This window comes from Calliopsis andreniformis, chromosome 3 (assembly GCF_051401765.1).
Source record: "Calliopsis andreniformis isolate RMS-2024a chromosome 3, iyCalAndr_principal, whole genome shotgun sequence".
NCBI classification, from domain to species: domain Eukaryota; kingdom Metazoa; phylum Arthropoda; class Insecta; order Hymenoptera; family Andrenidae; genus Calliopsis; species Calliopsis andreniformis.
Genome location: NC_135064.1, coordinates 13,267,329 through 13,284,921, shown reverse-complemented (window position 1 = coordinate 13,284,921; position 17,593 = coordinate 13,267,329). Strand labels below are relative to the sequence as shown.

At 31.9% G+C, this 17,593-nt stretch overlaps 1 protein-coding gene across 1 annotated transcript; it reads right to left on the bottom strand.

The window, feature by feature from the left end:
- Window positions 1–4,399: 4,399 nt before the first annotated feature.
- On the bottom strand, window positions 4,400–16,671 carry Trpm (transient receptor potential cation channel, subfamily M). Its single transcript, XM_076392910.1, has 20 exons — window positions 16,336–16,671; window positions 15,638–15,804; window positions 15,057–15,170; window positions 14,757–14,839; window positions 14,301–14,357; window positions 13,418–13,604; window positions 13,120–13,333; window positions 12,877–13,036; window positions 12,657–12,793; window positions 12,429–12,585; window positions 12,193–12,355; window positions 11,800–12,108; window positions 11,172–11,724; window positions 10,813–11,024; window positions 10,402–10,569; window positions 8,136–8,348; window positions 7,706–8,054; window positions 7,485–7,630; window positions 6,805–7,395; window positions 4,400–6,247 (listed from the first exon to the last, which is right to left on the bottom strand). The coding sequence occupies exons 3-20, from the start codon at window positions 15,117–15,119 to the stop codon at window positions 4,964–4,966; spliced, it is 5,046 nt and encodes a 1,681-aa protein (XP_076249025.1). The 5' UTR covers window positions 15,120–15,170; window positions 15,638–15,804; window positions 16,336–16,671; the 3' UTR covers window positions 4,400–4,963.
- Between the last annotated feature and the right edge of the window lie 922 nt (window positions 16,672–17,593).

The following is a 17,593-nucleotide window of genomic DNA, read 5'->3' as shown; positions in this document are numbered from 1 at the left end:
TTGTCATACAGGATTTTCATTTCAAATTTCTGACACCTCTTGTAATCCTGTACAGTGAAAAGATTAATCAGAGCAATATGACCGATTTTTACACATAGTATACGGTACAATAATTTCTTAAGAGCTTAAATAACAATAAGCTGTAATATACCTATATCGGTTAAAGAAAAAATCTAAAAATGAAATTGCGAAGCGACTACAGTCAGAACAAAATCAAGTGGTCATCCAAGACCACTTTGCGTATCACATATACATTATCATTACTATTTACAAATTAAAATCAATTATCTCGCCTATTTATTCAAAATGATCTATTACAGAAAAATATTCATTCTCTAACACAGCGCAACTGTGCCATTTTTATCGTAGTACTTCTGAATAAACGTTTACATGAATCTTGCACAGGTTCAGAGTTGTTATGCACCAAAATCTTGAGCAAACTCGACTCATGCTATTTAAAAGCATGATTCAACAATCATTTCGATCTAAACGACAGCGACTTCAATGCTTGGTAACACATGTTCGAAGTATATGTACATACAATTCTCTTAACGATATTGTACCTCGTTAATAGCCTTCGAAAATGCATTCTGATGTATTTGATTGTAAAAACTATCGAGAAGCAATCTAACAACGGTTTCTGCCATTGATATTGGCTTCGAACATTTTTTTGTTCCTTTTTCTTTTTGGAAAGAGCATTCCAGATGCTCCTTCTAGCATTCTGTAATGAAAGCACAGAAGAAGTGTCTTTGGAAGCTTGCATTTTCGAAACGAGTCGCGATCGAGTGATTAATAATTTTTTATGAAAATACAGAAGTTCATCAACGATAAACTATAAAGCATTCGATCATTCTTAATCATCGATCGTTTCGTATATTACTGATCTTAGGGAACAACACCTTTCTTCACACTTAATTATCATTTTTTTTCTGTTTCATTTGGATGTAACTATAATTCGTTGGCCAACGTTGTAAATTGAGCCTCTTAATTTTATGATTTTTATACATACGGTAACAGTAATGTTAACAATATCAATAAGTTAATGATAGTAGTATTTCCACGCCAAACAGGGGTATCTTTGATAAAGTTTGAGCTTAAACCTTACTCTGCCACTTTGATACGTATTCTAAACGATTTCGGAAGGCAATGGGATTAACATTAACAGTGTCACCAAACAAAAACTGTATAAATTTATTATGCTGAACATAAATTCAACCAGTGTCTTTCAATAATTTCCTGAATTCAAGGAAGAAAGGAACGAACGAATTTTCTTCGTCAGATTCAGCATTGAATCGGTTAATATTACCCTTAAAAAACAAAATTATGCATATTAAAAGGATTTACATCAAGATCTTGTCTATTTATTAATTTTGGACTAAAAAAAAGCATTATTTTGTCGAACAGTCTTAAGTAAGTACGTTTCTCTATTTTGTTGCTCTCTTCGGTTCCTTAATATTTTAGCTAACTATACACATTATTCTTTTTTATACAATTAGGCATTCATTTGTTTATTTATATTCTTTTTCTTGTTGGGGGGGAAGATAGAGACGGGAGGGGGAGGATTTACTTATAGATGCAAATATCAAATGTAGGTACTAACACGGATTGGCTTTGTTCGACAAGAACATTCTCCGCGTGATATGGTTTGTTCGTTTTTATATCGTGGTCCGTAAATTCCGTGTTCGACGCAGCGGGTAGTGCGTTATAAGGCCCTGAACGTACATCAAAAGATTCGTAAAAATTGTTCGGCAGTAACGACGATAGACGCGTGCGAATCGTTCGTGAATATTAAGTGTTTATATCAAGTTAATAGTTCAGTTTTTTATATCATGGTGATCTTTTTTAGATATTTTATACGACATTCGTATTCTTTCGTTGCTCAATACTTTCTAATATTAAACAAGTTATTATGGTCGTTATCACGCTATTAATAGTTAAGTGTATTATTCATGATCATAGGTAACTGTAAGAGTTATATTATTATTGTATAATAGAACGCTACAATTAATGCTCGAATAATTTAATATATTTTATCAAAGTCAATAGAGTTTAAGAATTTTGTACTATACATATGTTCTTAAAATAAAGTAATACCACTACTGGAAAGTATTAAAATAAATGGCAGTAATGTTAGGAGTATCTTGAAGATGTAGTATTCTTCTGTTTCCAACTTCTGGTATTACTCTAATTACCGAATAGTACAAATAAATTTCATAATTATATATTTACTGCAATTACTTTGTAATTCTCAAAAAAAGAATTCATTGTGAAAATAGAAATGTAAAGTTTGTATTCTTTTATTACATTTTTCAAGAATAAGAATATCATGTAAAGTATCTAGAGGCTATACATCTGAACAAGAGTTGCTCATTCAAATATGATTACAGAAACTATAATACAAAATTTACAAGCTGCCCTTGAAAAATGTACACATAAATGAAATTTTGTCTTTCATCTAAAACATTTCCACAGTTATTTAATCTCTCTACGTATATGTATATGTATCTGTATTGAAATGATGATAAATTTGTTGAAGGACGGTTTGTTCTTTATGTATTGTAGATAAATAAAAATGTATTTAAGACTTGATGTTCAGTTTGAATGAATGGATTTTTGATATATGAACGTTATTCGCACGTGTCTAAGTGACAATAAAGCTGCATATCATACGGCATTATTGCAAGTAGTTATCAGAAAATTATTTACACTAAATGATGACATTAGAGGACCAAACTTGATCTCAAGTGATTTCTAAAGTTGCTAAAATGAAATTGCACCTAAAGCCAGTACAATTTTATAAATTTTCAATTACAACTTTTTCTTTGTGCTAAGTGCCTGAAACATTGATTAAGTACGCACTTATTTAATCCCTTTTATTCTACTTAATCATCCAATAGGACAGCAAACAGAAAAGGATTAAATTTTTCAATTTGTATGTTACCATTATGATAATATGTAGTAATAAACTAATTGTAGTATGTGCATACAAAATTGAAAAATATACGAACTAGAAAATGGAAGGAACTTGAACAATGTTTACATAGTGCGTTAAATCCATTGCACAAAAGCAGTAACAACCTAAGTCTTTTTAGAACGCATTTTTACTTAAAACCTTACAAATTTCATTACTTTTGGTAATTGCAATTTCTATATTATAGGCACAAATATAGTTTGACCCAATTAGTACATTCAGAGTATCTTATATTGTAATTCAAATATTTGAATGTTTAAATTATTGACTTCAAAAATTAATATAGAAACAATTAATTAACTATTTACATTTGAACTATTATTTCCTATATCTTTTACTAAAAGTTATCATTCAAATACTCGAAATAATTGTGCCTCATTATTAACAACTAATTTAATTCAATTCTTCTAAGTCTGTTATAATAAACAAAGACTTTCGTTAAATTCAACTTATTATGCACACAATAATTGTATATAGATACAATTAAGTATTCACGTAAATCACGCAGATAAGATACAATACTAAATACATTGATTTTAATAAATTCGGCAACAAAAAAGGAACGTAATTCCAAATTAAAAATAGTCAATTGATTATTGATTCAATAAAGATTCAAAAATATCTGTATCGATTCACCTCGATTTTTCCCGCTACATACACATTTGCAATACATTCCTTCTACATATTATCAATTATCTATCATGTACATAAAAATTGTAATTGTAATTATGTATGCAGGAATTAACATTAATATTTTAGTGAAGATTTACAAAAATTAATTATCTAATAGAAGCATAATAAAGTTGAGTTAAAAAATAAATTACAGTGTATAAATATACATACAATTTATCTCAAAAGTGATCAGAATGAATTGACATGCTAGGTGGCAACAGTAGAAAAATTATCTAACTTATGTTAGAGATAGATTCAGATTGAGTTCCATTTAGAAAACTAATGTTATTATTCTTTATTTTATGATACTGTGTTTGAGTATCGGATACAGAAATACAAGGAAACATCACTTACTAGTATATAAACTTTTAGCATTATTACCATGCTAAAAATAGTGCGTGTATTTCCAAAAAACTTACTTCAAAAGGGACCACCCTAAAATGTAATTCAGTTCAGTAAAATTGCTTTTATAATTCATTTTCAATACTTTTGAGATAAACTACGCATATTGTATAATATCAATATTAGTTTAATTAATTCAAGTATTCACGCGTAAATTGTAAAACTGAGGTACTTTCACGATCGTATACAACTTTAACAAATAAGCTATAATAAAAATTTAATATAATTATAAATTGTAGATACATTTGAATACTCGAATTAATTACAATATTAAATATAATTTTTAGATTTATATGTACATATTTATGTGCATATATATACAATTCATTGATCAAGTTAATGTTCGTGCAAAAAATCATTTAAAACTGTAAATAAAATTTGTTTAAAAATAAATTTTGGATCTGTATTCAACAGTACTTTTCACTGTAAGTAAATAGTCAAAAAAATGCATTCTCTATTGTTACATGTCTATGTATCATAGACACTTATTGAAATTGCAATATTCAAGCAAGAAAAATGCTTTAATTTGTCCACTTATTCACTGTTTAAAGCACTATTTCGTTTGATCCTCGTTTACAATACAATATTAAAATTAACAATAATCTACCTCACTATGTGATTAAAAAAATAATTTAAATCAAAAATATTTTTCATTATAATTTGATAACTGGATCCATACTCTGTTTAATTTGTATACTCAGCTCATTTGGTTTTAAATACCTAACTACAAATGCATCGTCAATCTAACGAATCGCATACGAGAAACAGCATGTAGAACCAATTCTGTACGTTGTCGCTTATACGTATTAATGAGATGACCAGAATGAATTGAACTAACTGTAAGAATACAATCTCATTGAAACTGCTTACTGTTTCACAAGCATGTTCAAGTTACCTTAGAATGAGCATACTGATAATTCAGCACATGGTCTCTGAAGCTGGAGCAGGTACGGTACTCATATTCTTGTCATTAGGGTCAGTACCTTCGGAATCTCGAATCGGCGGCCTCGAAAGCGTTTGCTCGATTTCTCTCGTCACACTGATAGTAGGCGGTGGCCTTCTAGACTCTTCATCGATAGCTGAAGCCCTGCGAAGCTGATGCCTATGTTCGTTTGATATGAAGAATGGACCGGCACTAGCTTCGTCTGAACCATGTAACGTTTCATCTTCGTCTCCGATGTATCTTCTTTGTATCAAATCTTCCATTTGTTGGTAGTCACATTCTTCAGCGTCTCGTAGATGTTCGTTCTCGATCTGCCATGCCATTTCTGCGTTGGACATTTCAGAATGATGCCTAACCCTCGACGGTGGAGGAGAAATTGGTGGCGTTCTAGGAGGACTCAAAAGGCCACAATAACTTTCCAATTCATCGGTTATACTCGTATATTCTGCACGCATTGTTAATAAGATTGATCTCTGTGTGCTACTCGTTGACGATACCGAGGGAATCACGGCAACACGTGGTTCTGCCCATGTCACACCCCTAGCAATCCCTGAAGGAAGCACCATCACATCATCAGACTCTGAACGTGTTCTACTATTTTGTCTCGTGGGTCTTTCTGTGGAATCTTGCCTAATTGGTTCCGAGGTTGGCGCTTCGCTACTCGCTTCTCTGCTTGGTTCTTTACTTGTAGCTTCCCTACTTGTTTCTCTGCTTAGATCTCTACTAGTCTGTCTACTTGGATCTGTACTTGGTTCCCTGCTACTCAATTCTCTGCTTTGTTCCCCACTTTGATCTTTGCTGTCTGATTGCGATTCCTTCTTCAATGTTTCTCCTTCGCCATCTCCTTTGCTCACTTCTGTTTCCTGGCTGATCGTTGTCTTCACGTCATCTTGGGCAGTTTGTCCGTCTCCACTTACAGAGGATCCATTTCTACTAAGGTTCTCACGCGATGTAACAGTTTCTGAACGTTTCAACACATCGTCATCTAATGGTGGATTTATATTAAGGAATGTACCATCGGTCAGTGATCGTACAAGCCGCTTACGCCTAGATGCGATAGTTGGTAGCTGCGTGTGGGAATCTGTTTCTGAAAGAACTTCTGAACGTTCTGATACTCTACGCTGACGACCCTCGACGTCAAAACTTGATATGGTTTCTATATTGGGCATATGTGTCGCCATGAATCGATGGATGACGCCTAGATGTGCTAGAGTCTGTTCGTTTAATTCCTCTAGTTTACGAATGCGAAATTCCACAGCCTGTGAACAATAGAGATTTTGTTATAATTTAAGGGAAGGTTCTGTTTTAGAGCTTTCAAAAATTTAATTTCCCCTTAATATAAAATAATCTTTAACTACTATGGGTGTGTAAGTACCTAAACCTTGGTTAAGTTCGGAATTTCGAATGTCTGCAATGTTCGAATGTATAGTCGATGATAAGATATAACCATTTCAGTAACACAGCAGGATATCGATACTTCACACTTTTAATGATTGGGGTTGACCCCTTTTGACACCTCTGGAGCTCCAAAATGACAGAAACCAGGAAAAAATATGTTGATTTCTTCCGGGGTCCCCGACTGGCTATCGAAACGCTGCACAGATTGTTAAAAGTGTGAAAAACCGGTACCCTACTGTTTTACTGGAATCGTTATATCTTACCGTCAGCTATACGTGAATTCAAGTATATGAAACTGGATTTGGGTCGGGTAATAGTCGAGTAGATTCAGCATACCAAAAATCCTGAGAAAAGTTCCTGACCCAAATCCGTAGTCTCAAGTATCTACACACCTTTATTAATTACACAATATCACTACCTGAAGTGACGCATTCTGAGTATTCTCTTTCTTCTCAATATCTTCGATTTTCTGATGCATATTTTCTACTCTTTCTGTTGTAATTTTAACACGTTCTTCTGTCGACATTTGAAGTTTTAGTTCTTGCTCACGGAAGTATCCTTCAACGCAATCCTCTTCAAAGTCGTATAGACGTTCCATGTCGTCAGCTTCTAGGAACAACTTAAGTCCATTGTCGTACGTTTCACCAGTAGTTGCTTTGCCTTGAGTGACATATCGTAGGAAATATTTCACCAGCAGGTATATGTGACAAACTACAATGAGCGGAGGGGGTAAAACTGGTTTTTGTTCATACTCCATAACAACAGTAAAACGTTGGAACATCCAAACTTGGTGCGCCACCGCGTTTACCTCATTGAAAATATTATTGAATACCGCGATCAGAAGATTTATCAGCAAAATGTTTGCAATTAAAAGATAAATGGACATTACTGCAGGTGTAATCCAACGACCTGGAAGACATGGAATCATTCCTGGCTCGTCACCGCAATCTGGATCTATATTATCTGCATACACCTCTCCATATAACATGAAATATGGTTCCATAAATATCTATACAAAGAAAAAACGCTGTCCTTTATAATGAACGTATAATTTTCACGAAATTATTCAGATTTTTATATATGCACTACAATACATACATCTCGAATTATTTTAAGCTTGGGCTCAGCATTTGGATTCAAAATAGCTTGTCGAGTAACTCCAAAGCTCATTAATACAACTAATAAAAGCACCACAAAGTAAATCATGTTTTTTACCATTTTTCCCATCATGGTTACTAGAGGACCTGAGCAAAATTAAGAAAAGTTCGTTTATTTCCTGTATGTCGCTTCCTGAAATTAATTCGAACAACAAAACATACCAAAATACTTATTTACTCCAAGGATATTCAGTATTCTTAAATACCAATAAATGCAGTCGACACAGTAAATAACACGACCAACGTCAAGTGTAGAATGTCGTAAGCGTAAAGCCAGACCAATTTGAAAAAAAATTATAGCAGCTGCATCGCAAGGATTCCACATGTTCCATGCCCACACGCTGAATTTGTGAGAAAGAGTGGCTGGTTCTGAAGTAGCAATTTCGCGTACTTTTTCACATCCCAACGTACAAATGTATGCAATTGCATAAATTTCTGCCAATGATGGATGGTCATCCATATGTATGAGAATAGAATATGAGAAGAGAATCAAAAAAATAATATACGCTATCTGTAACAGACAAGTTTATACGTCGTTAATATTTTCTTAATTCTAATACAAATATACTTTAAACTGCACGAAAGAACTTACAGCATTTGCCCAAAATTTCGTGATGGGTGCTGTATAAAATTCGTACAATTTTTTCCTCAGTCGCAATGGTCTGCTATTCTTGATGTCGTAGTAGTCAGAATGAATGCCATAAGCGCGATGCACTCCATCGTCAGTGTCCGTCAGTACTTTCCCATTTTCCTGTACAATTGTTTCTTTCACTACTGTTGTAGTATGTTCATTGCTGATTAAAGCCTACATGAAAAAATGGAAATTCCAATAGTATGTATGCAAACTTCATGAAGACTATACAGGACATTTACACACAGATAAGAGGAAGTTCTTTGAATATTGGACATGTACCAATAATTATTTTTACTAATTTTTGGTCATGGAGTCATTTACAGTAAGGATATTGTTAAGAAATTAATTAACGAACATAATTGGGTAAAAAGATACACAGTACACAAGAAGCTAATACTAAAATGAAAATGCTTTTGTAGCATTTTAAAACGTGGAGGTAGATAGGAAAGACATTGGAAATACATATTGTACAGGTACATAGTTAGTAATATTTCATCTGACAATAAGAGATTATAGATTATAGAGAGAACGAGAGATTATGAATGAAATGAATTTATATTCCTTTATATGAAATAATGCATTGCTTAAATTGTAAAACATGTTAATACATGAGGCTTTGTGTATCATATAAGAAGTAAAAAGCACTATAAAATGGAGATTGGATTTTGCATATAAAAAATAAAAATATGGAATAATGATTATATACATGAAAAACTTAGGTTCTTTGAAGATTAGCAAATGTTGAAGGAAAATATGTAACTATATGGAGTATAAATAGTTCCATTGTGTGAACTTAGTAGCTAATGAGCAATACAAAGTAGATGAAGGAGAGGAAGCAATGGATAAAGTGCAATTTGTGTTAAGAGTTATGGCTGTGTAAAACATAAATCATTAGTGCATTTTAATATGTAATATAAAGAAGTGATAGCTTACATTAATTATACTTTCGAACCTTTTCCATTCTTTCTTTTAATTAACAACGATTTTTCTTTACTTTAGGTAATATGAAAAACAGAGAATATACACTAAAATATCATGTAACAACTATTAAGAATATACAATAGGTAATCATCTCAAATTGTACCCGCAATGAAAAACATCGGTATGTAATATTTAAACAATTGATGTCTATCAATAAATTTAGCGGTAAATTGACTCATTCAAGGAATGCTAATTTAAAAAAAAATACAATACCGATATTTTGGCGGTATTCTATTAACATTGAAAACGACTTTAAAGTATTTATAATATAACATGATTTGCTTATAACAGAAGCATTAGTTATCATCCTCACCAGCACAGATTCCGATATTGAATACACAGAGGTTTTCCTGAATGATAACTAATAACAAAAGAAAGATAGTTGAAAAGTGCACCGGAAAGTGTGAACTTATTGGTCATAAAGTCATTGCGTTTCAGGCCATTATAGTTATACCTTAGCGCCTTGTTGGCTGCTGGATTTGTTGCGTACACTCAGGCTCCTGCGTTGACGTTTCTAAAAAACAATTCATACGCATACCCACATAGTCTATAAGTTACAAAACACATTACGATACCTCTAACAGTGATTGATACTTCATACCACTGAAATACTGATCAAGTACTAAGTGTATAACACCTTTTTAAGTGCATAACTAGACATTCAGTACTGTACTCATCTCTAGTAATTTACACATTTTTTCACGTCGCATATAGTTCTTGAAGCATTTAATGCGAATATCTAAAATCTCTGTGGTATATTCTTTGACATTACATAAATAGTACCTACATGTGTATACGTTTTTATTTGACTTTCTAAACTACAGTTCAAAACCAGCAACCATATTAATTAATCATTTCCACAAGTAAAATATTATATTCCAAATAATTTTTAACAACAATTATATTATGTAATAATTTAAGCACTTTCAGTCAACTTATTATTGTGATAACTTTTATTTGCATATGAAAATAATAAAGCAGTGATTGTCGTTATGTTTTCAAAATAAATTAATAACTGCAGCATGAAATGATTAATGGATCATCATAAATGCAGTGGCAGGTTGTCTTATTAGTACAAATTATTATATTCTATACCTTTATAACAATTTGCTTATAGATTGTAATACGTGTTATTGATTACTAGAATTAATTCTGATTACTTTATGTCTATTTTAAATAAAAACACATCTTTCACTTTCATTTAACGTATTTAACCATTACTTTACTAAAAAAAAATTATTACCTCAACATCTGGTCCAGTTGGTGCTCCATGCTCCGAATCGCTATCTTCTTTTTCATCTTCAAGGGCAATTAAGTGTTCCTCTTGAGTTTGTGGCATCAGTTGCAACTCCTCGCGACTTTTGAATTCCAATCGTGTTATGTATAAAGGACAGACAAGACCGAGTACAACCTAATAACCAATAGGAACAAGTTACATGAATAAACTGTATGTAAGCAAACATTGTTCCTAATATGTACAATGAAACTCACATTAATATTAACAAACCGATGCAAATTATATAAATATTAACTACACAAATATGCTTGGATGTTGACACACTATTTTGAGAATTTTATTTATCTAAGATATGAAAATTGAAGTTCACTTTGTGACTCTGTTTCCAAACAAAGGTTGGGAGAGCATGTTCATTACCTTTAAATTCGTATTTTTCCTTGTTCTTAATCCTCCCATCCATAGATCAGCCAAAATAATTTGACTGCACGGATGCGCTAAAAGTGGACGATGATTGGCCGTAACTGCTAGCGAAAGACATGTCTGGCCAGACCAGTTTTGTAGTTCGGAAGTTAGAAGCTGTTGGGTCTGATCATCATCTTGACGGTAGCAATAATCTAGTAATTCTAATGCTATTTAAAAAAGAAAAAATGTTAGGATAGTTATTTAGTTTAGTTTCCAAAGAATAAGACTTTTAATTATTACTAGACTGCAGGTCTTTAAGCAGATGTGGGAGATTTGAATGTGCAAAAAATACAGAAAAATGTAGAAAGTATTACCAATATTTTCAAATTCCTTTCCATAACTCCGTAGTTCATCGTATACTTCTGTTTCAAGGTCATCCTCAGCGGCCTCATGCGCCATAGCTTTGTATAATTTAAGAGCAACGAGCGCTTTCGCTAATGCTTCTTCTCCATGCTGCCACATCAATAGAGCCATTTGCTGACGCTTCGTTAAAACAGCCCAAATGAGTAGTTCATTGAAAGGATAATCAAAAAGCGGAGTGTCACGATTTGCAGGCAAAGTTTCGGCGAGCAAACTCATCGTTGTTGAACTATCTTGCTTATTACCGGACCCTGAATAATAACGATTGAAACTACTAGAAACGCAGCTGTTTCGATGCATATGATGCTGAGGATGCCCTCCAGACCTCTTCATTACTTTGGTATAAATAATTCGAAACCTTCTGCGAGTATATTGAGAACGATACGCTCCGCCCATTAATTTATTAATTACCAATCCAATATCATGTAACGTGTACATATATCCACGTGGAATATTTGGCCGCACGTCCCTCAAAATATATCCTAAAGTATTCGAAGGTCCATCTTTCTAAATAAAAAAATTTTACAGTTTAAATTGTTGTAATATGTATTTGAGAATATTTAAACTCTTCAAGGAACCTACGGTATTGTATAGTTCCTCCAGGCGCGGTATCGACAGAAATTTACGCATGGAAACTCCATTCTCCAGAAGGAGTTTCACAAAGTCAATTCTGTCGTGCTGTAAAGCTTGCATCATAGCTTGTTCTAAAGCACCTGGAGGCCATTTCTGTCCATAAACAAATATTTCACTGCGCGCAATGTCCACCCTATTCCAAATTAACGATAAAGACAACTGTTCAGCCGCTGATAATTGTTTAGATTTAAACAAAGCTGTCAGTATCGTTTGGTCGAGTTCTTGAGGGCGATCCTGTGTTATCCTAAATACTGTGATCTATACATAAATTAAAATACATCAATTAGTAATGTACTTTACACGTTGAACACAAAAAACGTGAAGAATACTTTAGCGACGCACCAAATGTTTTTTTCGCGTACACTGCAAAAGTTCAGAATACAATTGGCATGCTTGTTCGACAGAAACGTTGAACGTGCGTTTAATTGTGTCCAAAAGATGTTCACGCATACTCTCTAATGGTCCCTCGTTCTCTCCACTCTCTCCATCTCCATCAGATGCGTATCTAAATGTATTTCTTCTTATAATCATTTCTTCTTTGAAAAATATTCATAAATAACTAACAATCTAGTCATTACTTGTGCATAAACGCTATGAGATCAGCAGCACGACCTGAACCATCGCAAACTACTACAGGAACTGGAGGATCATCCGTAACGTATTCTAAAACTGAGCGTATTGTGTTTGTTCCTCCTTCAATCACTAATGCTACAATCGGAATACTGCAATGCATGTCTACAACCAAAAGTTACATTAAAATATCTTAGAGACTACTAAACAATAATGAGGAAAGCAGTTATACTCACATGGTTGTAATTTTAAGTTAGAAATATATTTTTCTAACCTTCTACGCAATACAATTTCTGCTCCATATCGGCCACCAGTACCATTATCTACTAATAAAAAGTATGCATGTCGGTTATTCAAAACTGCATACCTGGACCTAAAAAATTTCCATGGACAATGTTACACATAATATAGTAGAATTGTAAAATAAAGTAAATAAGAATATAAAACTCTTCTCACCATGGAGACGAAAGACAATCATAAGTTACTTCTCCTCCACGACCTACAAGTTCATGGCTTTTGTCTAAAATTCCCCATGGTGCTATACCTATACTTACAACGCGCCCTTGTCTTTGAGATCTTTCTAATAGCAGTGCATCTCCCACTTGTCTTGTAACACCTACGAAATTTCAAGTAAAATAATTCAGGAATAATATTTACATTGGAACCAAATTTCACCTTTAAATTTCAAAATGTACCAACCTGTATTAGTTCCACCTGTAAATATCCATGCACCAGTTGTTTTGGCAGCTTTCAAGAGACCTTTCCTTAAAACTTTCTTTAAAGTTGGTTGCAGTTCAAAATTTGACCGACCACCATGTACAGTAATCAGTAGTTTAGGTAGTCCCAAATTCCATTCTCTACATAGTAACTGTACTATTGGCTCAGGTCTTGTGTCATGAGCTAGTCTTACATACTAGAAATAACATTTTGATAGACAAAAATATAATTTACAAGAACATTATTTAGCATATAAATTAGATTTGCATGTATCACTTACCTGTGCTTTTGTTGGATGTGGTCCACCTTGAAATTCAATTGTACCATAAGCATCAGTTGGATAAGGACGTGTATTTTTGCCAGGAGACCATTGCTCCCTGTCCTTTTCTTTGGTATTGCTAGCGGTATAACTTTGAACATCTGCACCAGTTCCACAGTGATGGGTGTATGAATTTCCACAACAACACCTACAATTAATTTATTGTTATCATTTCAGGTTTACTTTAATATAAGTAAATCTTCTTGTAATTAATAATTTGACTCCTTAGAATCATTTATTACATGATGTTGTGCTTTTTATTGTATAGGAAAAATCAACATTGATTACTTGATACAGATAAAACTTCCAAATATATTATATATAATCCAATCTGTTTAATTATTTCTATAATGAAACAATGCTATTAGTACCTATCTGTACTATGCAAAGAAGCGTACTATTTAGTATAGTAATACTATTTCTTTTAGAAATGATTTGTTATGCAACAGCATGATCAACAATGTGGTGAATATGACTTTTAGGGAAAGTAAATATTTTATGAAAAGTGTGAAATGATAAGTAACATACAAAATTAAAAAATTATTTAATGAACATTTGTATGTTTTACATAAGATGCACTATAAAAACTTAATAATTCTTTCCAGTAACTCAGTAGTACAAACCACTCTCGCTGATAATAACAGAATGCATGTAACGTAATAAGACTTTATTAATAAATATTTAGGCATGTGAAAGAAAATGTGAAACTTTCAACATAAACATATTTAATTTAAGACCATAAATGTTATATATTTGCAGAAGCAACATTATGTATTTTATAAAATCGTCCATCTTTATAAATTTTAAATTCTTAGTTGCAACAGACCAAATTATGGACTCTCACCTGGAAGTGGTGATCACATCATATTCTGCATATTTATCTCCCTGCACTTGTAACAACCTATAAATGGAATGAAAGAAAGAAAAGTAAATGAAAAGGAAATGAACATAAGTAAATGTGTTAGTAATGATCTATAAAAGATTAAGAATATATCTGATTTAATAATGAAATGTAAGAAATGACCATAAGTAATATACAAGAAAATGAATATATAAACAGATTGAAAAAATGAAGAATAACTAAAAGAACTATATCAAATTTCTTTATATTGCCTCTGCAAAAATATTATTTTTCTAGTAATAATAGAAATCATGATACACATGATAGATAATGGACGTAGAAAACAAATTTTATTACATATTTATTTTTAACAAATATTTACAAATTTCAGAAAACTTCTGACATTTATAACTTTTGCTTTATAAAATCTTCATAGTATTATTCGTATACATTACATACCTATGCTCATCTTTAGCACTTGGAATGAATTTTGAGCATTCCCTCTTTTGAAAAGTTGCCTCTATCCAACTGCGTTCAGTTGCCTACAATGTATTTTAAGAATTTATTTCTTTTTACAATTTCTTGTTTACTCAAAATAGTCATAAGTGTGTTCTAATTAAGTATAAACTTCAAGGTAAACAAAAACATTGCTTTCACATTATAGTATCATTGTTATACATGGTACATATATTCTGACAAAAAATGAGTGGTCACTGCATTTACTTCCGAAAAAAGAAGCACAAATGATACGACATATACCTTTGCCTTTTTTCTCTTCATTTTAGGAGTACTAGCTCCACAAATAATACTCCCAATTGCCATCTTGATACGATTTGCAACATGTATTCACCTTAAGATTAACCAAAATACTAACTAAAAACAATTAAATAGAACCAATTATAAATACAAAAAATTATATTCACATTAAATATATGTCACATGTTATTGCCTTTGTATATAAAGTAGAAAATAAACAAAAAATTATAAACTCAATAAAGTCATCTTATAATAATAGTTCCATTAAGAAAGTGATTGATTACAATATTTCAGCAAATGAAAGAAATATAACATAGAAATTAAAGTGGAATGGAATACTAAATATGAAATTGCTGACAAAACTATCATGCACCAAAGATAAGATAAATCAAATAGATAAGGAAAATACACTGTTATGTATTTTCTTATAGTATGCATTTAATGTAATTCTCTAATACCCAAGTATATTGAGCTTAATAAAATTTTGGATTGAATAATATAATGGAGAAAAGGCAATAAGTATATTTATACAACTTATATTTGTTATAGGATAGGTATAATATTATACTTTCAATTTTACTTACCGTTCGGCAACTTTTGGTTTTGTCTATCATATCTACATAGAACTGCATGAATAAATCAGCGTGCGGTTTGAGCACAATAAAACAATTATATTCACAATACAAAGCAGTTTCACAATGTGCACAGCCAATAAATAGTCAACTGGCAAAAATAAATTATCTACACCTGTCTGAAAAAAGATTAACATACATTTTAAATGGAATCCTTTATGCAGAAACAATGAAATTCTTCTCAAAGAATTAGTTTATAAGTATATAATAATATAAATCAATTAAAAATTCTATACAAATACAATAAGATCTTACAAATACATAAATGTTACAAAATTTCTTAAATCGTGAGTTTCCTTTTAACAATTCATAAAAAATATAATTAAAAAAAATATGAACAATTTAAACTTCATTTGAGAATAAGAGAATTTAAATTTAAATCACAAACAACCGAAAAATCTATGATTATGCAACGATTATACTAGTATCGAAATTACGACATTTCGAAAATCGGCGGGAAAGTTCGTAATCTGTCATGTGCCTTCATAAGTTAACCTGGAAAAGTAATGTCATCAATTTCTGATACGAAGACGTAATAAATATTAACCACGGCTCACATGTACAATGACATTCAAAATGACAAATGCTTGTCGAAAACTATGAAATGTCGATTAGAAAACGTAAATACGGTAACACGCGACCATACGTACCTTAGAAGTACGGGGCCGAGAAATTTTCAAGTTACCGTGCTCATCGCGCGTGAAATATCCACGCACACTGGTGTGTCTTGCAACGTTTCACAACACACCACTTGCAATTCATAAAATCTTTCCTTACGTCACGCGATCAACACCGTGGAACATTTACACGGTGATCGCATTTTTTATAGTCGCGAAACATTTAATCGTGACCAGAGTCTTCTACGTTCGTAGTACACTCTACGATAGTTATCAAAAAACGTATACGGAGAACTTATTCCCATATTTCGCGTATCATCCCTTGGAAATATCGAGCTCACTCCCCTGCATCGTTACCCGACAAACTAGGCCAAGAACAAGGTTAACTTCGACATTGACTCGAAGATATCGGCAGTAGCGTCAACTGCAATGTTCAAATCGTAAATCGAATAGTTTACGCTTTTAGCGAAAATTCAATACGAACGGTTGTCGTTTAGTCCTATTTAATGACACCTTCACGTTTGGAATACTCATTAGCCCATTGTGTCTAAATAGTCGTAATTATAGGGTGACGAGATACGAGAAGGAAGAAAATTCAAAAAGTTTGACGGTCACGCGATTTAAAGAACGTTCGATGTTTTCAGTTTGAAATTGTTTAGATTAATACCACTGTTGGTAAAATTTCGTGGGGATAATAAATAACTAATTAGATATATTACAGTAAGGGACACAATTTTATTCGCTATAAATGAATAAATACCTAATCGAATAAGAACTTATTCAAGTAACTATTTCTTCAAATGTTTTCCAAGAATAAAGAAATTAAAAATACAGTGTTGAGACATAAAGACAACAAAGTAATAAAAATTCCACCATTTGAAATTATTTGAATAGTAAAAGTATATTCAATTATGAAGAATAGAAATTTTTTATTACTTTTATCTTTTATTCCCCATTCGAATAAAATATTGCCCATCGCTGCTTGAAAGTAGTATAGAAATATTTTCCGTTATAATTACTGAAAATCAAGTCGTAAAATTTAGGAATTATTTGAATTTTATGTAGTTGTTTATTGATTGCAATTAGACCTATTTTTATGGATCGTAAAAAATATTTTAATAATCTATTCGGATATAAATTATATTTTATGAGGATATAATAAAAAATATAGGAATTTAAATGTTTCTTTATATATTTATTATATACAAATGTATTGTAATTAAGTTTATAAGAACTACGTTGAAAATAATTCCTAATCAATTAAATTGTGTAAGAAGTTATCCTGTAAGAA